Source organism: Ziziphus jujuba, chromosome 5 (assembly GCF_031755915.1).
Source record: "Ziziphus jujuba cultivar Dongzao chromosome 5, ASM3175591v1".
In the NCBI taxonomy this organism is placed as follows: Eukaryota; Viridiplantae; Streptophyta; class Magnoliopsida; order Rosales; family Rhamnaceae; genus Ziziphus; species Ziziphus jujuba.
Genome location: NC_083383.1, coordinates 28054799 through 28080709, shown reverse-complemented (window position 1 = coordinate 28080709; position 25911 = coordinate 28054799). Strand labels below are relative to the sequence as shown.

Sequence of the window (25911 nt, the reverse complement as noted above, 5' to 3'; positions counted from 1 at the left end):
TGAAAGACAACCAACAAACTAGAAAGCAAAAATACGGTTAAACAAAGAAACCTAATGTCGGCTATTAATGAATTTTTTTTTTTTTTAAATGTAGAATGTGTATAGGATGGATGTAACCTTAATCTAATGCTAAAATTTCTGATTAACACGAAAATAAATAAAAAAATATGTTAGATCAAACTTGAACAAAATATTGGCTCTGATACCAAATTATAAGAACCTAGATTGACTCGCGCTTGAACCAGTATTATGTTAGCCCGGATCTCAATTAAGTTCAAGTTCTTATGAAAAAACTTTAACCTATAACCAACCTATGATTAGAAACCTTGATATAATGAAAACTCCACAATAGGTTATCGAAGCTCTATTGATAAGTCAAAACTAAAACACTCACTCTCTAATGGTGTTTTAGGTGTTCAAAGATAACTAAGAGAATTTTATCTCACAATTAATTTTCTGAATAATATTAAAGGTGTATTCTCATTAAAAAATAACCATTATATAGGTTAAATTCACAAAGCAATAAACCCTAAAAATCTAAGAAAAAACCGACCATGCAATTTCAATTTTCTAATGTGGCCGAAATTCTATTTTTTTCATAATTCTAATTTTAATTAATTAATTCTTTCATTTTAAAGTAGGAATTAATTAATTTACAATGAAAATAATAAAATAATAACTTTCCTAAGTTGATTTTTTCAACAAATAAATAAATAGAAACCAAATAAAAGACTAGTTTCCTAAAATAAAAAGTCAAAATCAAATTAGAAAACTAGTTGATAATTTGACCACTAAGCTATTTTTGACCAAATTCCAGCTTACAAAGGCTCCAAATCACCTCCCATATGCCACGTAGGATGGAAAATAGGATTATTTATGAGTCCCACATGTTGCCCCTGCTTTGAATAAAGAAAAAATGTCAAATCAACAAAATACAGTAAAGTCAGCAACAAATACAGCAAAAATGGCCAACTATTCCCTCTATGCACAAATGCCCAATGTGGTTGCTTTTGATTCTACCTTGGCTTGATTCCATGACCTCTTAATGATATTCATTAAATCCGTGAAGTGTTAGATCCATTCCATGCTGTTCAAAGTCCATATTTGCACGAAAATAGCTATCCGGGTCCGGATCGACCTCCACCACTTGGATGCTTAAAATGGGCTTTGTATATTCGGGTATGGACAAGCCCTTTTGAGAATTGATAACTTCCTGTATAAAGGCAGCTAGGTTGTCCTTAAATCTCTAGGCTTGAGCCCTAGTGATTGGCCTAGACTTCATCCGTATTGGATTAGCACCCTAACGGGTAGTCGGTTGTGCGGGCACGGGTGGAATGTTACGATCACAAAAGCTATAAGTATTTAGTTTTTTAACTTTATATTTGATAGGACCCATCCTAGGAACCCTTCCAGGATCTCTCAGATGGCCTTTCCTAATGAAGTCTTGTTGGGCAATCTCTAGAGAATATCCAATGGAATTTCACATAAACTGCGGACAATAAACACATGTAATATCAAATAATATTTCAATATATAAAGATAAAGCAGCAACAACATGCAAATTCATAACTATGGTCCACAATTAACGCTCGTAATAATACAGACCATAACTACACATACATAATAAGGTCACTAATGTGTCCAATATTTAGGTAAGAACATTCGAAGAGTATTTGTAAAACTTAGAAATACAACTGATGCAAATAAGTATAGAAAAATAAAGATAAACAGGGAAAGATAAATACTGCTGCTGCTATGGGAAATAAGGAACAATAGATAACACACGAGGTAACCTATCAGTTAACTACCTGAACATAAGAGAACAAATTTAAAAACAAATAAAACGTGAGAAAAACATATCTTAGCAAGTGGTATGATACAATAGAAAAATAATATTTTATTTCTGTAAATTTTTCTCTCAACATCTCTCGTTTCACAAAACTCAAACTTGTATATTAAGTTAATATGATAAAACTGATGCTCAATTAGTACAAATTAATGCCCAATAAAAAATATTATAAAACTGGATCAATTATAATATAAATATTGAGCATAAAATAATATAAAAATAATTTCACGAAATAGTTACAAAAATGTCGTAAAACCATAGATATCAGAAAATCAACAATATTATGACGACCAGTGTAGGCAGGTGTGAGCACTGGCAGGCTATCTAGTATCCAATCCAGATGTAGATTAGGGGATGATTTCAAATGTAATAATAGTCACTCTCATAACATCAAGGCCTTTGCAGAGCAGTTGGGATCAAGGTTCACATGAATTCTTAAGTTAAACGTGCTCAGGCTAGAGCAATCTTAGCATAGGTTATCTCCTGGTAGGCTCTGAACAAAAAACCCCATAACAAGCGCAGTGGCTAATTGGCGACAATATCAACAGATAGTAACAAGTTCGCCAGTACAGATAGGATGTTATAAATATACTCAAAAATATAAATAACGTACCATACAATATACCTAGGGCAACCAAGTGGTGCAGGCGTTTCGGAACACCAATGAATAGTAAAAGAAAGAAACTTGTATGATAAATTCAACTCATGACCCTTAACATCCAAAAGCATTGTGGCAATATAGACTTATGGGATGAGCCCATCTCATAATCCGAAAGGCATCGTGATAATAATGAACCTGTAGGATGAACCCAACCTTATGACCCTTAACATACTACAAACATCGTAACAAAACTAGGCTTTATAATATAATATTGAACCAAATACTAATACTACATGATAAATCAATTAAAAATAACAGTACAATATTCATAAAACAATCATTGTAAAACCATACTTTTCCAAATAATATTGTACCATAAAGCATAATTTCATATTCAAATCCTACTATTTATTTAAATATTTCAAAAATTCCAAATCATCTTTTTTATGATAAAACATAAATACCATAGTAAAATATATATATCACTTTAAACCATTGTTAAGTAGTTAAAATTATAAAACATTTAAACATGCTTAAAAATATATAATTTCCAATTCATTTTTTTAAAATAATTTATTTTCTAAATTGATTAAAACCTTAATTCAAATATCAAGATATTTAAACACCATGACTACAGGTTCATTATGAACTCATTCAAGTTTGAAACCATTTTAAATCTTCTTAAAAATCACATAAAATAATAATACATAGAAGTACAAGTAAATATTCTTATATGCATAAAGTAATCATTTAATTCAAATGATATAAACGTAAAATATTCAAACCATATATATATTGTACTAGCATGCACAAAACTATTTAAAAAATATAACCATTCACAAGTACTATCAATGCTCAGTACTACTCCTCCATAAAATCACCTCTAGACTCAACACGAGTGCCTGTAATATAATAAAATATTTCTGAGACTCCAAAAACTAATAAAATATTTTATTTATATATGCATTAAATAATCATTTAATTCAAATAATAAATACGTAAAATATTCAAACCACATATATATTCTACTAGCATACCCAAAACTATTTAAAAAATATAACCACTCACAAGTATTGTTGATGCTTATTGCTACTCCTCTACATGATCGCATCCAGGCTCAACAGCAGCTCCTATAATAAAAGATTTTTCAGGCTTCAATAACTAAACCAAAGACATTCCTGTATACCAAATACCTTAAAATAATTTATACAACTATAAAATTACATAAATTAGATACCGAGCGATCCAATTATATTGCAAACCCTTAGAACTTAGTACCCAAAATTAGATTTTTTTTCATTTGAACCAATTTTACAAAATTGAACCTTTCAATGGGTCATATTAATATCTAATTATACTAATCCAATTTCAATTTTTGTTCAAACATAGTTCAATTTTACTCTAATATTAAACTAATTGATCCAAAAACAAAAAAATTATCAAACGACGTCCAAAATTTATAAAACTTGCGGAATGGGTAACAAGAATCTAAGCTTATCTTGGTCAAAATATGTCACTGTTGGTGCCAAAACTTTTTGCAAAACTTGGTCAAATTCCTCATTGATAGATCTCTCAAATTATAAGGAATTTTGGCAAACACAGCACTAAAATAGATTCAGAAGGTCCAAAAATCGGGAGAGGGGCATATGGGTTGATCTGATAAGGTCGGAATATGCAAAGAACATTGGAAAATCATGGCTCACCATTACTGACGTCAGAGGCCCAATCTAGGTGTGTTCGGCAGTGGATTGCCGTGAAATTCCATGGCTAAGGTCTTCATCCAATGGGGTTCCTCCTTGTATGGCGTGTGTAGATCAATTTGACTGAAAAATTAGCCAAATAGCAATGACCCAATTTAGTTGTTGAAGGGGATTAGGTTTACTTGGTTTGGAGGTTCTAGGGAAATTTTTCTCAGGTTTACGGGATAACATGGATATTTTAAAATTTGTTCACTATCGAACACACTTCTCAACACTTATATAGAACCTTGGACACTAGCAGACAAAAAACTAGAACTGATTTGGAAACTGATATAATATTAATGTTTAAAATTTCCTAGAACCATAACTTTTTATCTGTAACTCAGAATTTGACGTGCCATAAGTCTATGAACTCGTATCGACATGCTTTATCCAATTGTATACCAATTAACTAAAACATTAATCATATAAAAAGTCAAATATAGAACCCACAAACGGTCCAGTTAGTCAAACTCAGTCAAAGTTTCAAAATTTTGGAGTTTTTTTAGATGAGATGTTACAATATTATTTGATTTGACTGTTCAATAGTGGATGGTCTAATTGTTTTATATTTTTGTTAGAATTTATGCTATTTCTTAGACCGTTAAGGCTACTTTGTTTGATAATGGATGTTTATGCCTAGTTTTTTTAGGAATGAGTTGGTGTAATTTTCTCTATTGGAGCTATGTGAATGTAAAAGGTGTGCATTATTTTAGTTAAAATATCTAGATCATTATTTTGATCTTGAAAGGTCAGATTCCTTCAAAAAATCTTTATGGAAGTTGGATTCCCTAAAAATCTTCTATATTCTTTATATTTCTATATATATATATATATATATATATATATATATATTTATTTTAATTTACAAACATATGGGTTTGTAATAATTAGTTTGAGAACTCGTTGAAGGATTTTGGAGTTACTATGATAAGATGATAAAGAGGCTTGCCTAGGAACACTCAGTGGTAGGCTCCTCGTTATAGATAACTCATGATTAACACTGATGTGGCAACAAAGGAAGGCAATAATGCATTAGTGATGGTGGTTCATGATTATAAGGGCAATATGATCCACTGCTCATCTAAGCGAGCTACTAGTTTGGACCCAGAGCAGGCAGAAATTTATAAAGTTATTATATGGGCTAGAGATTTTTCTCTCAAAAAGCATGGAGATGTATTGAATGGACATATAGTGCATCTGGTGTGTTTAAAGAAATATCAACTTCAAAGGATCCCTGCAAATAAGATAGCTTTAATGACATCAAATTCCTCAAGACAAGGTTCACAACTTCATCCTGGAAGTTCAAATGGATTGTAAGAAAGGCCAATTCCGTCGTTGACATTGCCTATGAATTCTCTCTTAATAATCAGATTAGTTTATATTTTGACTCTTTTAATGGTATGCCCCTTATGTTATGTAATGCTATTAAGAAAGATGCCCTTACAGCTTTAAATGAGATGTAACCCTATTTTAGGGTCTTTTTGGGCTTTTAATGCATCTTTATTCATCCAAAAAAGAGAAACAAATGCAATTGAGCCAACAGACATATTAATTAAGAGGGTTTTGTTTTTACACGACCTATATTGTTCCTTACACATTCATCACAAAAATGACCATAAATAAATTGCATCTTAAAGTTCACTTTTAAGTCAATTTACTATAAAAACCTTCTTTTTATTTCCTTTTTTTTCTTTTGAATTTTTTAACCTTCTTTCCCTTTCTATATTTTTTTTTTCAATTTATTTTTATTTTATGCAGTGGTAACACCATCCAATAAGGAGAAAATGTAGCAATCACTATTGGCAAGGATTGGCAGAAGAAATTGACTACCTTTGGACATCTTATGTCGTTGGTAATTGCAGTTCTTTTTTCTTTTTCTTTTTTTTTCAATAACTTTTGATTTTTTATGGATTTAATGTTCTCCTAGTGTGCAGCATTGTCTGGAAAAAGAGAGGAGCACTGGCAACATGTGTTAGTAATATTACATGATAAATTATTGGGCTATTATCACCATTAGTCCTTAAACTATATATTCAATTTCACTTGGTCCTCAAACTCTCTTTTTTGACAAATTCATCCTCAAACTAACTTCAACAATGCATCATTGGTCCCTATGCCCTTCTCTATCCATTTGCAATCGTTAAACTCACATGTAAATGTTTTACATGTGAGCCAATTATGAGGGGTATTTGAGGTCTTTTTTTCACCCCTTTCCCTTCTTCCTTCTCTCATAGCACATTACCCTCCACTAATCTTGTGATATCCTAATTAATTTATTTAGTTTTTGCCATTTTTAAGCTCACCCAATCATCTTCACAATCAGAAACATGAGAAGGAGCTCCAACTTCTGCCTTCAAGATATACCAAACACTACAAACCTACCACCCAAAATCCATTTTGGTGGCTCCACTAATCTATATATTAGACTTCTAAAAGCTTCAAAGTTGATGAAAGAGATTGCATTAGGGATCAATTTTAAAAGGATTTTTTTCTTTCTTAAGTAGAATATAATTTCGATTTTTCTGATCTAATAATTTTGAATATAACCAAAAAAAGTTCATAATTATTTTTTTTACTTCATTTTTTTCCCATATGCATATCAAAGAAATTATTCAATTTACCAAACCAATTATCATCAATGGAAAATCACTATTTCAATAACATAATTTAAAAAATGCAAAAACTATTTAAATGCCAATTCAATTAGGATTTGATTGGTTGATCTTGATGTATTATTATGGTTAGCATTTATGCTTGGATAAATTTTTTTCTTTTCATATAATTTTAAATCTCATTTATAATTAGTAAATTAAAAATTTTTAAAAACAAAGAAAAACCATTGCTCTTCAATGAAAAGAAAAAGGTTAAATTTCAACAATATTATAATTGTTTTCAGTTCATTTTATAGATTTGCAGAGAAAAAAGAGCTAGTGCATATAAAAGGGAGGAGGGGAGGGAAGGTGGTGCATACGAGAGGGGGAGGGATAAGTAAAAGACCTTAAATGTCCTTTTATAATTGGTTCATGTTTAAAGTATGTGAGTTTCACTGTTCCAAATGGATGGAAAAGGGCATGGAAAATGGCATATGAACTAAGGGTGAATTGTTAAAATTAGTTTGAGGATAAAATTGTCAAAAAAATAAGTTGAAGAACTGAAATGATACTGATTATATAGTTTAGAGACTAATGGTGATTATATCCCTAAATCAATTACGCATCAAAACATATTGATCAATAAACAACAATACTGTAGCATTATACTCCTCAGATCTATACACAATTGAAGTAGTATATTTCAATTTTAGAAATATCAAATTTACTGACCTTTAAGCGTAGTCATTAATTTATAAATTCTTTAAATCTTTAAACCTGTAAAATAGATAACAAAAACATATTAAATGTGCCAAATAAATACATTCATCTTGATATGAACCTGGGTCGACACACGCCTAAACCCATATTATGTTAGTCCAGATCTTAATTAAGTTCAAATTTTAATGGAATGACCTCAACCCCTAACCAACCTGTTATTAGAAACCTCGGTATAATGAAGATGCCACAATAGGTGATGGATGTCCTATTGATAAGTTAAAACTAAAACACTCACTCTCTAATGATGTTTTAGGTGTTCAAAGAGAATAAAGAGAAATTCAATATCACAATTAATTTTCTGTAAAATATTCAAGCTGCATTCTCATTGAAAAATAACCCTTAAATAGGTTCAAAACATGAAATAATAAACCCTAAAAAGATAAGACAAAACTGGCCAATAGGATTAGGAAACAAGCTTGCCCAAATTTTCTTTCTCCTTTCCTAAACTAATTTTGATTAATTAATTTCTTTATTTTGAATTAGGAATTAATTAATTTACAAAGAAAATAATAAAATAAAAACTTTCCTAAGTTGATTTGTCCAGCAAATAAATAAATAGAAACCAAATAAAAAACTAATTTTCTAAAATAAAAAGTCAAAATCAAATTAAGAAACTAAATAACTATCTTTTTGACTAAGCTGTCTTTGACCATTTTTTGACCAATTTAAGCGCCAAATCAGCTTACACACATATGCCTTGTAGGATGCCAAATAGGATTATCATGGAGTCCCACACATTTCCATTGATTGGAACAAAGAGAAAATATCAACTCAGCAAAATACAGTAAAGCCAGCAAGCAATACAGCAAAACCGGCCATCTTTCTCCCTTGTGCGCATAGCCCCTTTTTGCTACCTGAGTTCGTATCGACCTTCACCATTTGGATGTTTAAAACGGATCTTGTATCTTCGGGTATTAACAAGCCCCTTTGAGAATTAATTACTCCCTGGATAAAAGCAGCTAAGTTGTCCTTAAATCTCCTAGCTTGAGCCCTAGTGATCGGTCTGGTCTTCATCGGTATCAGGTCAGCACCCCAATGAATTATCGGTTGTGTGTGCACTGGCGGATTCTCATCACATCTCTAACTTTTTTGCCATAAATGCCTCAAATCCTAGTCTCTTATTATCATATGTATCATAAGTTAAACCATGACTTATCCCCAATCTATATATACAAAAAATAAATAATAAATAATAATAATAATAATAATGACAAGTAATAAGTCAATTGTACTTTAAAAAGAACTTGTCTTTCAGTCTAATGAGCAAATTAAAATATTATAAAAAGTGTGTATTCAAAGGTCTAACTGTAAAAGTTAATAAACAAGTCAATCTCATCGCTAATACTAATAAGTTGTATAAGTGAATAACATGACTATGACTAATTCACATAAAATATCTATGAACATGATGTTAGAATGAACGGGAAGCATGGGTCTCATTTGTGGCAGACCACCAATACAAATAAGTTGTATAAGTGAATAACATGACTATGACTAATTCACATAAAATATCTATGAACATGATGTTAGAATGAACGAGAAACATGGGGTTCATTTGTGGCAGACCACCAATAATCTTACTGGGGACACAATTTACTAGGGAAAGATTAATAGAAAAGTGAAGTGAAATGTTTTATATTTTCAAAAGGGAAACGATTAAAAGTCATAAGAAAATAAGATGATTAGAGATTTTTGTCTTGGTTTTTTTAGAACTCTTGGTTAAAGGTGTTCTTTTTAAACAATCGTTTTTGCTCCTCCTCTCACTATATTTTACATAACTTTTCAAAATTGTTCTTTATTTGCGACAAAATGTTTAATTTTATAATGCCAAACTAATCAACGCACTGCAACTAAACCATATGACTTTCAAAAAGTAAAAATAAACAATATTAATATTTTTTTTGAATAAATAATATTAATATGTTTAATATACATCAACTAAACAATATAAATATATTTTTGGCTAATAAGAACTAAACATTCTTTGACATATAAAAATATTTTTTTATTGTAGACATAGAGAACTTTAATTAATTCATAAGTAATACAATTTATCCACCTACTTAATTTAATAGTTTTAAAAATAATTATATTTGATAAAGGAGAATTAAATATCCTCTAAGGTTCCAACGTTAATTATATTTTCTTGTAAAGCTCTTTTAACATTTTCCATCAAATATAGTTATATTTATAACAATATATGAAGTTTATGAATATATTCTACTCTATTTGGATATATTAAAAATTTTTGTTTCTGTAATGAAAAGATAACTCAACTTTTAACATAAAATATATGTTTAGTTTTAGTTAGTTGAATATAAAAATATTATTTGGTTCATATGTTTTGAAAATCTTAATATTATTAAGTTGAAATCTACCAAACTTTAAATGAATATTTGATAATCTGGACTATATTTATAAATTTATGCAAAATACTACGTAAAGATTGTCAATATGAAATTCAGCCTTAAACCTAAAGATTTCGTTGGATTCTTATAAAATCTTTATCGAGCCTGTAGAATTCCATACCAATCCACCAAATCTTTTAAAGTTTATAGCTCATTTTAAATCCATCAAACTCTAAATTGAATATATCCTCTTAAATGTTGAACCTAATTAAAAATAATAACTAAACATATCATAGAAATATCTATTTTTTTCTTTTTTTAATTCCTATAAGTAATTAATTATATTTTATAAAAAATAACCATTATATATACACTAAATGTGACATAAATGTAAGAATATTTAATATAGAGTGGAACAATTGGTCTTTTTATATTAAATTTATATAGTTTTTAGAAAAATAAGAAAGAAGAGAAATTATGTGACAACAATTAAGCAAAGCTGTAAGAGAGCACCAAAGCCTCAAACACACTAGAAACTAAGGGTGCAATTTAGGTCATGACACAATGACACTTCTCGAAGACAATATAGAATTAACGGGTTTGGATTTATTATAAATGAGTTTGGATCAAATTTGGGTTAACTCGTTTAACATGATTAATAAACATGTCAATTTCGAATTCACCTGCTTAATCTGAAATTAACTCGATTAATTAAACGTATCAATTTTGGATTGATCCGTTTAACACGAATCCGACATGATTATAACCCATTTAAATTATAATTTTAATATATGAAATTTACTATTAATAAAACTTTAACTAATACATTTTTGTTACTAAATATCAAACTTATTTAAGATTATATTATTAATTTTATTTTATTAATTAAAAATAAAAAATAAAAAATATTGAAATAATATTTATTTACTTAAATATAACATGTTTGATATACATATGGATTTGTGAACATCGAAAAAATAAAAATTAATATGTCTAAGAGTATTGGAGATGTAGAAAATTAAAAACACAATTATTAATAAAGTTTTTTTCATATTATTTTTAAAGAAGTAGTATTAGATTTATTATGTATATATATGTATCTATATTTAACTATTATATGAGTTTGTTATATTATCATATCATATGTTATATTATTGTAAATTTGTAACTATAATTATATGGTTTTACATATATATTTTAATTTGAAATAATTAATGACTAAATTATTTTTATTTTATTTGAAATAATTAATTTAAATAAGGTAATTTATTTAATTAGATAAATTTTGTATAAATTGGTCAATTTCGTATAAATAGGTCAATTTCGTATAAACGGGTCAATTTCGTGTAAACGGATCGTATTGATCCAAATTGACCTATTTGATAAACAGGTTACATTGGTAGTGTTAGGTTACCTGTTTATTAAACGGATCGTGCTTGGGTTGAAGACTTTTGACATGATTAATAAACAGGTCGAGTTATGGTTGAAAATTTTTGACATGATTAATAAATAGGTCGGATTAAGGTTAAGCAATTTCGACACGATTAATAAACGGATTGACACGAACACAGCAGGGTAACATGAATTGCCACCCTTACCAGAAGCCTGACAATGGACCCATAATGAAATTAGTAATGATGCGCCCTTCACTCTACTGGTAAAATCATAGATTCAAAACATGTCTTATCTTTCTTAGATTAGTTTTTTTTATTATTATTAATGATAAATATATATATATATATATACAGTCCGTCTATGGTGCAGACCGTCCTCATGCGGACCACAGTATTGGTGACGGTTTTTCATAGTATTGGTGACAATTTTCTAAAAAACTGTCGTTAATACTATGAAAAACCGTCACTAATACTGCGGTCCTCATGCGGACCATCCTCACCATAGAATTTTCGTATATATATATATATATATATGTGTGTGTGTGTGTGGTAAAACTAACATATATATATATATAGTAGTTTTACGATACAAACCGTCTGTATATAGATTTTATAAAAAAACATACAGTCTACATGTAGATGGTTTGTACCATAGAATATCGCTATATATATATATATAAACTTATATAGGACCGGTCCTATTTGTGGATCTGATGTGCAAATGGGAAAAGATATATTTTGGTCAGTTCCAATTTTCACAATATATATTTTAAATATTTTTAAATATTTAATATAGTTTAAAACATTGAAATATTAAATGTTTTACCGAAAATGCTAATCCATGATAAGCGCTTTTTATTTTTTATTGTTCTTATTAATTAGCCATTAATATTTTTAAATGATATTGAAATTTTTTTAAAAAAAATTACAACCATAATTATCTTTTTTTCCCCCTCCAAAAAGCTATAATTTTGTCTGATTAACATTTATATTTCTTAGATATGTGCTATAATATTAATTGTTTTAGTAAAAATATTAATACAAAATAGGTCTTTTTTTAAATTTTTGATTGTTTTTGTTAATTAATCATTATTATTTATTTGAGGATTAACATAATATGGATCCTTTATATTTTATTTCTATTTCAAAAAATACACGTGGCTTGACACAATTAGCACACCCTCTGCGCTAGCAACTTTCTATTAAATATATTTAAGCAAAAAACTTTCTATTAAATATAATGAAAAGATGACGAAGCGGGTTGGCTCCAATGGTAGAACATTTCTATTTATTTTCATGAGAGTACTAGTTCGAGTATTTTTATTTATATCCATGAGAGCACAAGTTCGAGTCATACAGGAGACAGAAAAAATAGATAGTTTATATTTAGATAATTTATTAAAAAAATATATAATGAAAAGATGATAAATTTGTAATTCACTGAAATTGTAATTTTCAAAACTTAATATTATTAAGTGTGCCAAAAAGTTAGGGGGACCAAAAAAAAAAAAAAAAGGATAGTTTTGGGGACAGACCCCTTTTTTCTTCTCCTTCTCCTTCACAAATCGATCAACAGTGTTTTTTTTTTTTAAGTCAGCATCATATCTCCATCAAAAAGAAAATAAATATATGGGGGAATGATTTGAAAATCTAGATCCAAGAAAAAAAAAAAAAAAAAGCTTTCTACTTCATTTTCCTCTTCGTCTGGCTTCCTCATCTTGTAGGAAAAAACAAAAAAAATCATCTTATTGGCTTCCCCTGTAGCAGATCTAAGGGAAAAAGTAAAAAAAAAATAAAAGAAAAGCTTTTTTTTTTCCTCCTAGATTTCCCATGTAACAGATCAAAGGTGAAAAATTAAAAAAATTAAAAAATTAAAAAAATTAAAAAAATAAAAATAAAAAAAAAGCTTTTTTTCCTCTTCTTCTTCTAGGCAATTTGCAGATTTCTTACTCTTCTTTGTGATTTCGCATATTGAAAAAGAAAACTAAAATTAAAAAAAAAAAAAAAGCAGTGTGGCTAGGTTGCACTACATTGATTTTTTTGGGTAAAAAAAAAAAAGTTGGAAATAATCTAAAATCAGAGAAGGATTTTTTTACTTCTTGGGGAACGTTGGCAATCAAGGATAAGAGGAAAATTGTTATTTAGATGAACAATGCTCAAATTTCTCCATATATCTCATCGAACAGAAGGATATACACATATTTATATATTTTACTTATGTATACATATATATATATATATATATATATATTAGAAAGACAGAAAATCTGTTAAAAGAATATTTTTTTTACTTTTTCCAATTATTATTATTTTTTTTTTTGAAAGAGATTTTTATTTTGGACTGATTATAAATAAAGATTTTATTTATTTCATAATCATAAATCAATGCACATTTTTTTAAGAAAAATATTGTAAATCAATTTAATATCCTTAAACACGTAAATATATAATAATACCGAAAAAAATATATAATATAAAATAAAATATTTTAAAGATAAAGGGAAAAATTATTGGTTTTTTTAAGTAAAATATTTAACTTATCCTCTATTAATAATAAGCTAATATTTAAATTAGTATATATTATTTGTTTTAAAAAAATCATTTTTAAATGCAAAAGTCACTTCTTCAAAATTTTGAAGATATTTATGATCTTTTATACTGATCGTTAGGAGAAAGATTATAAAATAATAGAAAAATATTAATGATAAAAGTTATTTTTAAATTGTTTCAACTACATAATATTTTTAAAAATAAAAGTAAAATAAAAATGTTTATATGATATTAACCTTTAACTTTAACCTTTTATTTTAAATATTGATTAAAAGCTAAATTATAAAATTGATCTAAAATCCCAAAATATCAGGACATAAATATATATGATTAAAATATTTATATTTCATTTATGATACGGATGTCCATATATTTTTATTATGTGAATTTTAATATTGATGATAATTTTAAAAAAATCATCAGTCAATATTATCATACAAAAATGAATATTGAAATTCATACCATAATATAGTATGGATCTTCCGTATCATAAATTTTTATTTTATTATTATATATATGTATAGCATGCATTTACTGAATTATTCTATATTAACTAATTATTTAGAAATATTTATGAGAGAGATTTACAAATTATTTATTTTTCATTTACCTGATTATTTATTATTATTATCATTATTATTATTATTATTATTTTCAAAAACTGATTCAATTAAACCCTTTTACTTTTATGGATCCGTTTGACTGGCAGTTGCGTCGCCTATATGAAAGCTACACATCAATTCTATGGCAGTGCGTCACCACCAACTTTAAAATGTAGTATTTGCTTCGTAAAAAATCAAAACAAAACAAAACAAAAAACGAACTTTTAACTTTTTTCAACCAAATTTAAGTTCAGGTTAGAATATATATATATATATATATATATATAAACTTATGATATAATAGAGTTCTGATAAGGATAATTTATGTGGCAAACTACATCATCTAGATAATATTATATTTTATAAATACATATTTGTTTTCTAATAAAACTTAAAAATGGAAGTTACAACCTATTAGATTTAAACAAGACCCAATAAAAATTACCATTAAAGGTTAATTAAATTTTTTAAAATCTGATTGGAAATTTATTTTTTTCTGTGGTAATCATAACATATGAAATAGAATTTCATTATTATAAAGTTTTTACAATATTTTTATTATATCACAATTATATATTTACTGTTTATCAACTTCATATACCACTATCAAGTTGGCAAAAGCAAAAACTAAAGTAATAAAAAAGGAAAAGAAACAAAAGATGAACAGTGTTTTAACAAAAGAAGATCAAGAAGAAAGGAGTAGTGCCTATGTTCCAAATTGACCACAGCCGCATTCTGTCAATTCGTGCGGTAAGAAGCCCATTAAATGGTGGCCTGGGTTTAAATACTGCCACTTCAAAAACATGATGGAGTAGCTGGAACAAAATCAGGTAATTTTTAAATTATCTATTTTATATGATTTTTCATAAACTTTTAATATATAATAAAAAAAATTGATATGATTTTAAAATATTAATATAATTTAATGTTTTTATGTTTTTATTTTATTTATATTATATATAAAAATATATATATAAAAAAATCAGGTAGAAATAAATGGGGATTTTATCTTACATTGGTGGAGTAATAAAATTATTCTAGCTACCTTTCTTGGGTATGTCTCCAGAACATGTGGTCATGATTTAGAAAGGTTGGACTGTTAGCTCTCACTGATGATTTGAAAGTTACTTTTAACTTTTGTCTGAACATGATCTGTGTCATCATTAATTCGGTCTTATCTGTATGCATGGCATGGATTTTTTGGACCATTCATCTTACAAGGAAATCACAACAGAAAGCTAGGTTTTAGACTATATATAGATATATATTGGCTTGGATGTGCTACATTGAAGCAACAGAGGGTGAACCAAAAAAATAATTGAAAAAATATTACGCATGCTCCATTCCATGGACAGCTCCTTAGGCCTGAGGAAAGGAGCATGGAGTAAAGAGGAAGATGATCGTCTCAGGCGTTGGGTTGAAAAACATGGAGAAGGAAAATGGCATCAAATTCCTTCCAAAGCTGGTAAATATAAGGCTAATTGGAATAATTATGAGAGTGAGAGAGAATAGGCTTTTTTTTTTTTTTAAACGAAAGATTATGAATAACGAGATGGATTTTTGGGCATATAAATATACATATATATATATATATATATATATATACATATATATATATATAGATATTAAAATGCATGATGTTGTAATTTATGTATTTTAACAGGTCTGAATAGATGCCGGAAAAGCTGTAGATTGAGGTGGTTGAATTATCTAAAGCCGGAAATCAAGAAAGGGAAATTCACGGAGGATGAAGTTGATCTTCTTCTTAGACTTCACAAGCTTTTAGGCAACAGGTTTGCTTTTTGTTTTGTGTTTTTTCTTTTCTGCAGACTCAATTAATTAGTAAAGAAGGATATCTAGTACTTCTTGTACTTCTATAGATATATTCTTTTTCTTTTTTAGCTGAAGACTTCTATATATATATATATTCTATGATCATTTTTATTTCTATAATTCCATGTCTTAATCAATTTATAAAAAATGATATACTTTAAGCTAACATCTTTACATACTAAATATGAAAATACTGTCTTCTTTCTCCGTGTGCTTGTCAATTTTCTTTCCCTTTTGTGTAATTAAGGTTTTCGCGTTAAATTCCAAAAATAAGTCCGAACTTTTACTTTTGTCTCAATTTTGTCTTTTTACTTTCTGTTTTTACGTAATGCAACCTTTATAATTCTATCATAAAAAGAGGCTGAATTTAGCCCTCTATTCGTACCTTTCCGTTGACTTTGAATGGAAAATCATTTTGTTGTCAAGTCAAACAATGTTTTCTTCTTAAAGTATGATCAAAGTTCTTTTTTCTTTTTTTATAAAAAAAAACTGTGATCAAGTAATTACATCCACATTTGAAGAAGATTGAAGACAAAAGACATATTTTGGACTTTGTGATAGCACACAAAAATAAAATAAAATATTCAAGGCTAATAGAGTTTTTCAATTTGCTAGAAGAAGTTTAATCTTTAGTGATGAAATTCTAATCAACAAAAATAAATATTGTCACTTAAGTTATGTATTTGTATCAATAATTTATCTACGTCAATAAGATTTGTTGCCAATAAAACAACTCACATAAAGTCATATATTTTTGTAACTAATATTTTTTTTGTGATGAAGCTACACAAATATAAAAACTTTTTGTGATAGAATCTTTTTGAATGTTTGTAGTTAGTTTGTCACTATAACTTTCATTACAAAAATACTAGTTACAAAGTTTATGGCTATCTAAGTGACAAAATATTTATTGGCCACACATCTTAGTGACTAACATTCATTTTTATCACAAATGAATACTCTTACTGACAAAAATTATGTTTGTAGCTAAGGATTTTGTCCATCTTGTTTAAGTTTCTTTGAGCTATGAATAAAATAACAAAAAAAAATTCAAAGAAATAACATCTAGGCCTAGCCATTCATGTTGTAATCTTTGAATATCATCTACCATATCAAATTTACAGGTCAAAGTGATCAGTATGTATAGCTAAATGCTATAGAGAATATTGCAGGTTTAAGCTTGCCACATCAGCATTGATTGTTACGAATCGTATTTCTAGCTAATTAGATGCTGCATTTAGTACACTGTACACGCAACGAATTAATCTAACCAAATATTTTTACCCAAAAAAAGAAAAAAATTTGTTCTAACCAAATATATTAATATTTTAACCAAATATATTAATATTTTAATCACAATTCAATATAAATAGTAAAGTTGTCATTTATGTTATAGATAGAAGCACCTGTATCACCAAGTGATTAGTATTCTTTCTATTTTGAACAAACTGAAAAATTCTGAAATTTTAATAGACGTGCCGGATCAAATTGTCAGGATTTGATGAAATTAATACTGCTTTAAATGCGTATCACATGCTTACGTGACCGCATTCAAGACAGATATAAAAGATTTCAAAAATTCAAATAGGATATAAATTTGACAAAGAAAATTAGCAACTTTTTCTTTATTTATTAATTTATTTTTTTTTTGAAAATTAGATACTTGCTAAAAAAAGATAAAAGAGGGGGTTATATTTCACCTATTATTGTATTTACCATTAATTTTTATTTTGAATAGAGGAAACAAAATTTTGAACTTTTATAGGAGGAAATAATGATTTTACCCATACGTTGTCTGCATAAAATCTTGTACTTGTGGTTTACTTGTAACTTAGAGGTTCTACTGTAGATGTTTATTTTATTGGTGTCTATATACTGTAGTCGGAAAAATGCTATGGTATTCCGGGAGTGCCAGCTCCTGCCTTTGATACGCCAGTGCCAGCCTTTCACCTTCTAGGTATGGTTCAAGTTACTTAAACAAAGTGTTTCTAATTTGGTTTTGCATTAGGCATTTTTCAATGTCAATATTAATCATTGGAAAGCTAAATAAGTGGAGTTACTCATTTATAATAGACAGGGCTTGCCCGTCCAACACGTTGATTGTTCTGCTATGTCCTCCCGGCAATAATAGTTACCTTGCTGATAGCTAGCTATATTCAGTCTTGAGAATTATAACTAGCAAATAAGGTAGTACCTTATGGGGTACATTTGAATTCCAAGTTTCTTCTAACGAGAAATAGCAATAGAAAGATAGCAGCTCTAATTCGAAAAGGAAGAGTTACTGTAGCTAATAGCTGTCTAACTGAGACTCATATAGCTGGGACCCTAAAACTCTGGCTCATAAGGAACGTTACCCCACTCAATTTTTGTTTTTAACGTGAAATTGTGAATGTGCTATATAACTTGTATTGCATTGTTGTTGCATGGCTATATTTAATTAACTGCGTATAATTCTTTATTATTATTAATTAGTTTAAGATAACAAATAAATCAGAAGTTTTTTTGGCAAAAAGAAAAAATTCAAAAGATTTTGAATAGTTAGTATTTAATTTTCAAATAAGTAAATATAAATACCCATGAACTACTTACTCGATGGATTAATTAAACATCATCGTTTCTATTTTATTACTAATTAATTAATTACATGCTTATAAACAGAATGGTTAAATAACTTATAATTCGTGTATAATATGTAGGTGGTCACTCATTGCTGGAAGATTACCGGGAAGAACAGCAAACGATGTGAAGAATTATTGGAATGGTCATCTACATGGCAAAATTAAAAATAAAGAAATTAATGGCGACAAAAAGACACATGGAAATGGAACCAAAGCAGTAATGCCACGGCCTCGGACTTCTACAAAACGTTTCCCATCGATGAGTAAGAATTATGCTTCAACTATAACAATGGATAATATAAATCGTCCTCATCAACAACAAAACTTTAACCAGAAATCTCTTGATGAAGACCTTCATTGGTGGGAAAATTTGCTAGATAATGCAACACCCAATGAAGAAGCTACATATACTGTAAGTGGGTTTGAAGGAGAGCCCATTTCAAAACTTCCTCATGATGATCAAGAAGATCATGATCCAGTTGGACCAAATAATATTGGAGACGTTTTTGTGGAAGACGACCAGAGTTTTTGGAGAGAATTTACCGTTGATATAGATCTTTGGGATCTTTAAAATTAATGTGAATATATATACTCCGCTATGTATGTCCACATTAAGATGTCATATAGCTGTCCACATTAATGAAATAATATGCTAGGAAGGCTACACAGCCACAATAATTAATGGATATGGTCACCCACCTTATCTATAATAATGCTTTGTGGGGTCGGTGTATTTTGGTTGTACTCTGTTTTAATGACTGCTGTTTTATAGATTACAATTTGGAACTTTAATCTTTACATATATATAAATATATATATATATATATTTTGAAACTGAAATAAATTGCAAGACGACGATTTGCACATTATGTCTAGCCTGACGCGCTTTACTAGTCTATTGTTCAATTTTACATTAATTTTTACTGTGCAAAATTAGTAATTGTATGGTAATAAAGTTCTTTTCATGCATATTTCCCAAAGAATTAAATAGTTTCATACTTTTTACATTACCATTCAAATATATGAAATAACATTATAGATTATTATTGATACTTAAAATATCCAATTTATATAATCTCAAATCAAACCTAAAATCAAGTTTTTTTCAGAAATCAAACATTACACTAGGGAAAAAATCTAACGGACTAAAAGCTTGCTTCCAGATACTCGTTCTAAATTACAAGATGCACCCTAGGAACTCCTCTAGGATCTCAAGTGGCCTTGTCTAAAAAAAGTCCCACCGAACAGCCCTATAAAGTATTTGGCAAAACCTCCCCTAAAGTATGGATAACCTAAAAATTTTTGCAAATAAAACACACTAAAAATATACCCACAACAGCAACCTAACTTCCAAACGACATTTTTTCAATTAACAAACACCATCATATATCCACAAGCAAATATTAATTTAACACTGCCATTATTATAACTACAATAATGATTAATCAGAGCAATACTAAGAGATTTTATAGAATTTAAGTCATTACAAATGGGATAAAAAGTACAAGCAAGATAAATTAAAAAAAAAAAAAAAAAAAAAAAAAAAAAAAAAAAGAGCAAGGGAAGCTACTAATATGGATAACCACGAAAGATGTTATGCATGAGGAAAGCTGCCAACTGACAATCAAGACCTAGAGGAATATATTAAAAATAATAAAATGTTAGATAAAGATATATCAGTAAATGGATTATTTAATACAAGATAAAGCTGTTAACGTTTCAAATTCTTTGCTCTCAAAACCTTACATTTTGACAATCTAAACTTTTACTTTTTAAAAGGTTTTCCTTTTCGAAAATTCATTTACAAAACTCAATATATAATGAATAAATTAACATTTAAAATCACTTATATATAATCGAGTAACTAATTCAAAGGCATAATTTACCCAACTACTTATAGTACCAAAACAAGTGTAAAGCGATATGTTAAACATTATGGAAATAATTGAATAGTACAATTAAACCATTCAGATAATTTACCTAAAATCATAAATATTTTTATGAATAAATCATTGTTATAAATATCAATCCATTTTTAGATACCTCTGTATTATACAATATACCTTGTGCTGTTAAATAGTATCATAACCCATCCAAAATCCCTTTTTGAAACCCAAATTATATTACCAAAACAACCGACCAAATCATATCGGTCGAAATTTTTTGATGATTGACTGGTGGTTGATCGTTTAACCAAAATTGGTGAGAAGGTAATGGTCAACTTTGGTTTCCCACTTTTCAAAATAGTTGATTATCAAAACCGACCAATACATCATTGTTTTTCCATGTCCTAGGTTTCACCGGACATAAAGAAAGAGAGGTATTCACCAAACATAAAGAAAAGGGAGGAGAAACAAAAAGTTTTCAAGACCCACCCAGGATCCTTTATTAGGATTCTAGGCTAGCTCTGATTATGTGAAATCCCATTGGACATTTCCACATAAAATTTGACAGTATCTTCCTTAAGGATTGAACTTGTCTTAAAATCTTATACAAAAAAAGACTTCAATAATGCACCATTTTATTCCTTCCACTTTACTATAAAATTTTCCATAAGGGACAGCACTTCAAAAAAAAAAAAAAAAAAAGGAAATAAGCATTAAAATAAATAAATAACAAAAATCGAAACACAATAGTGATCAGAGCATACTAAGATATAAACCAAGTACATAATTTATACAAATACAAGGGGAATTATAAAAGAAATATTATAGGGAAGAAAAGAAAGGAAGAATGCTTCTCTCTGAACATAGCAGCGGATGAGAATTGGTGAGTTCCCATCTTGGATGGCCAATGCCTAAAATAATTAGATGCTAATCATTTAAATAAGTGGCACCCAACTATTGAATAAAATATAATAATAATAATTATAATATTATAAAATAAAGACAATTAATAAGAAATAAATAATGAATAAATAATTATTAGAGATTTTCTCTCAAAATCCTCATTATTTCGCTCAGTTTGAAAAGTTTCCATTTTTAAAACTATTTTTACAAAATCCATCATTTCTATATTTCATAAAAATCAAATTAGTAAATAAAAATACAATTAAAAAAAATCTATCAACAATTATTAATTTAAGTCAATAATAAAATGAAATAAAATAAAATTAAAATATTATGTGGCAATTTGATATAAAATAAAATCTATGCATAATAAAATAAATTTGAAAATATAAATAATATTATGTCATAAAATTTAAATCTAACAAGTTAAATAATTTATAAAATAGCAATTTATACAATCTACTACAAAATTTTAAATAAATAATTAAAATATAATATAACAAAATGTATTTTACAACATTTTAATTTTTAAAAGTCAAACTAGGAATAAACCTAACACAGCGCACAATATGTGGCATCAAGCAGTATTTGGCATCCCAAGCACCACTCTAATGGGGACGTTAAAAAGAAATACCTGTAATTGGACATCTTGGGATCTCGAGACATTGATGCCAATAACTTGTCATCCTGCGGTTAAGGAGGACAGTTAATGCTCACTGTACAAAGTATCTGCCAATCTTCTTGACATAGCTCCTACATGATGGCTAATAAACACCGGCATGCCAATCATCATATACAGTACAGAATAGAAATAATATATGGTACATCTAAAATAAATAAAATTGGCAATACGATGTACACCAACTTTTTGTAAAATACCATCAGGTTTACTACATTTCCTAAACCCATAAAATTACTCATTTTTGTCCAACCGAAATTTAAATCCACCAAATTCTCATATAATTAATTCTTTCCAGATAAATATAATTTACATATATTTATATATACATAAATATATATTCTTATGCACAATAAATTTAATACGATTATTTTCTTCAAGTCCATAAAATAAATTTATACAACAATTTTATATATATATAATCACATATATTGCATAAAATAATTTAATAACAAGTTTTCTTTAATTGTTAAACACATCATAGAATTTACAAAAAATTAGATAACATAATTGTAACATCCCACATTGGTTGGAAAGGGGAACGAAGCATGCCATATAAGTGGGTGTGAATACCTTTCCCTTGCGAGGCCTTTTGTGGACCCACCGTGTAATAGAGGTCGCAGAGCAAAACCGTGCGGGCCCGGCCCAAAGCGGACAATATCGCATGCGGGTGGTCTGCGATGTTACAGTGGTATCAGAGACAGTACTCGGATCGATGTGCCAGCGAGGACGCTAGGCCCCAAGGGGGGAGGATTGTGAGATCTCACATCAGTTGGAAAGAGGAACGAAGCATGCCATATAAGTGGATGTGGATACCTTTCCCTTGAGACGCGTACATGGTCTCACAGTCTCGTGGAGACGCGTAACAAAACCGTGAAGGGTAGGCCCACCACCTAGCTTCCAAAGCGGACAATATCTTGATTGGGCTTGGGAGGCCCGGGCCAGTGGGACTGGCAGGTTAAAGAGGTGGGACCTCTAACCATTAAGACGCGTTTTGACAAAACCTTGAGGCCAGGGGGGAGAGAGGGAGTGAACTCTGGACCAAAGAGGACAATATCTTAATGCGGGTGGTACTGGACTGTTATAATAACAATATAATTAAAATTGCCAGAAAATAGATTTATAAAATGGACCATTCATCTGAAACATGCGGACCATTCGGACCCTCCACAAGGTCAGTCCCATAATTCATATGGGTGCCTAAAATGTCAATAGAACACAACACTGATTAAAATAATATCTTAATCGAGTATATCATACACAATTTATACAGGGGAGTTAAAACAAATTTTATCTCAAATAGCAAATATGCATACCACAATGAAACTTATGATACAAGGATTACAGATCGGGTCTTACGTTTTGAACGTCGAAATTTGACTGGGAAGCTCCGGTAACTAACTGTCTCTAAATCTCCCAATCTAGTAAGAATTGGACGAAACGGGCCTTAGATTTGCACTCATAGAGATCAAAATAGGTGGCAAAGGTGGTAGACTTGTCAAAAACTTGCCAAAACCAAGGGAATTAGTGAGTCGCCGCTATCGTAAGAAAATGCCCTCGATGCTGGAGCGTCCGAAGACCATAGGCCATCAAATTTGGTGGGAAGGACGGCCATTGAGTGGGCTTCTCAAAGGTATGGATGATGAGAATAGGGGGTGGCCTAATTAAGAGAAATCGACTGGCAAATCAAATTGTGCTATCGTCCGAAATCGGGCTAATCTTGGTGCATCGCCGACTTGCTTGCCGTGGGTTTTGGCTGACTAGCCGATCGCAAAGCGAGCTACATCGTGGGCTGACACATGCACATCACCAATTATCAGAGTGCGGTGAATGGCAATAGGTCAGTTTCTCTCTCTCTTCTCTCTCTCTCCTCTTTCTCTCTTCTCTTTCTCTCTCCTCTTTATCTCCTTGAACCCACCATAAAGATTTTCATAATGCCACTATGCACTTACAGGTTTGGCCAAATGATTGACATGTGGCACAATATCGGTGGGCACTGTGCACATGGTTTTCACACACATCAGATTTACACCTGATAAAACCAGTCTTGAGAAAAATTAATCAAACTTCGCAGGTCCATAACTTTCAACTTGGCATCACTCGGTGAGTTTAGACCGCAACTTATTTCGTCTAAAACTTTTGAACCACAGCTCCATTTTCAATGTGTTACTAGTCTATAAACTCAAGTAAATGTGTACTTAGCCACAGTGCCTTGGTCCATACAAAATTCTACCCACAGCAAAAAGTCAACCATAGAATCAACTTAGTCAAACTCGGTCAACGTACAAAAAATTGAGGCATTACTTCAGGACAAGGTGTTACAAAGCTTTGTCTACCATAAAAGAAGTAAAACATCTCTAATCTAAAAACCTTGGCTTGAAAATTTGATTTGAAAGTATGCGATGGAAGATGCAATGGCAGTGGAAAAGAGTGAGTGATGGAATAGCAGTGGCAAAGAATGGCAAAGGGTGATGGAAGATGCACAAGTTCATACTTATATGCAGTGATTGTACAATTTTTTTGCTTTCTTTTATTATTCACTTTATCCACACAAGTTCTTTGCTTTCTTGTGGAAGATGCCAATTTCTTTGCTATTTGGGACAATCTCTTTGCTTTCTTATCTCTCCCTCTTCGTCTTCTACATAAACCGATACCGATGGATCAATTTTTGACAAATTTCAGTCAGTTTTTAAAACTTCAAAATTTATCATCAGCAATATAACCAACGAACGGATTGAAATTGTTCACCAAGCAAATTGATAGGAACTGATTGATGAACACCCCTAGTCAAAGGCTAATTACGATGCCTGGAATTTTTAAATTGGAGACTCTTAATTGTAATTGAACAAATTTAGGATAAAGTTTATTAAATGAAGTCTAAGCAAATATTGGACACCAGCAAATATATAAATTTAGGGTAAATTTGATTCAAAAAAGGAAAGAAAGAAAGAAAGATTGATTGATTGCCAATGAAATTTAAAAAAAAAAAAAAAAAGAATTAATTGTGCTTTGGTAGTCTCATATTTCAGAATTTGCAATTTGGGTTCTCAATTTTCAAAACCAGCTATTCAAATTATTAATTTTTTTATTTGTTACAAATTAATTCAATTTCTAATTTGACAAAAGGATGGGTAGTAGATCCATTTGGATTTTACATGACCCCATCCCCTTAAACCCAAATATTAATAACTACATCTATCAATCCCATCCACATGATCAGAACTGCTTTTCACATATTTGTTAAATTTGAGATAAGATTAATCTACAACAAATTGAAAAATTGAAACCGTAAATTGCTGATTTTGACAGTTAAATATATAAATCGCAAAACTTTAAAAGTACAAGTACAAAGGTGCATCTTCTTTTGACGTTCAGCTCTATCTAGATTACATTTTAGAGAATGAAATGAGAAAAAATTCTCTTTGCTCAAGTGCATTCAATAATCGTTTGAATCTATTTATAAAACAGCTTTCCAAAGGCTTAAATGCATTTTGCATAATTTAGATCTCCAATTTCAATTACGTCTTGATACCCT

General features: G+C 29.2%; 1 protein-coding gene across 1 annotated transcript; it reads left to right on the top strand.

Moving 5' to 3' along the window:
* Positions 1–15728: 15728 nt before the first annotated feature.
* Positions 15729–19777, top strand: LOC107434532 (transcription factor MYB1). The gene is made up of 3 exons (XM_016046006.4): positions 15729–15922; positions 16121–16250; positions 18987–19777. Exons 1-3 carry the CDS (start codon positions 15793–15795, stop codon positions 19477–19479), a joined length of 753 nt encoding a protein of 250 aa, XP_015901492.3. The 5' UTR covers positions 15729–15792; the 3' UTR covers positions 19480–19777.
* Positions 19778–25911: the final 6134 nt, after the last annotated feature.

What these genes read in the sequence shown, in the direction of transcription:
- LOC107434532 (XM_016046006.4), top strand. Translation starts at nt 15,793, where the DNA reads ATGCTCCATTCCATGGACAGCTCCTTAGGCCTGAGGAAAGGAGCATGG. An exon ending in TCAAATTCCTTCCAAAGCTG is followed by an intron (nt 15,923 to 16,120) that starts GTAAATATAAGG and finishes GTATTTTAACAG; the next exon opens with GTCTGAATAGATGCCGGAAA. An exon ending in CACAAGCTTTTAGGCAACAG is followed by an intron (nt 16,251 to 18,986) that starts GTTTGCTTTTTG and finishes TATAATATGTAG; the next exon opens with GTGGTCACTCATTGCTGGAA.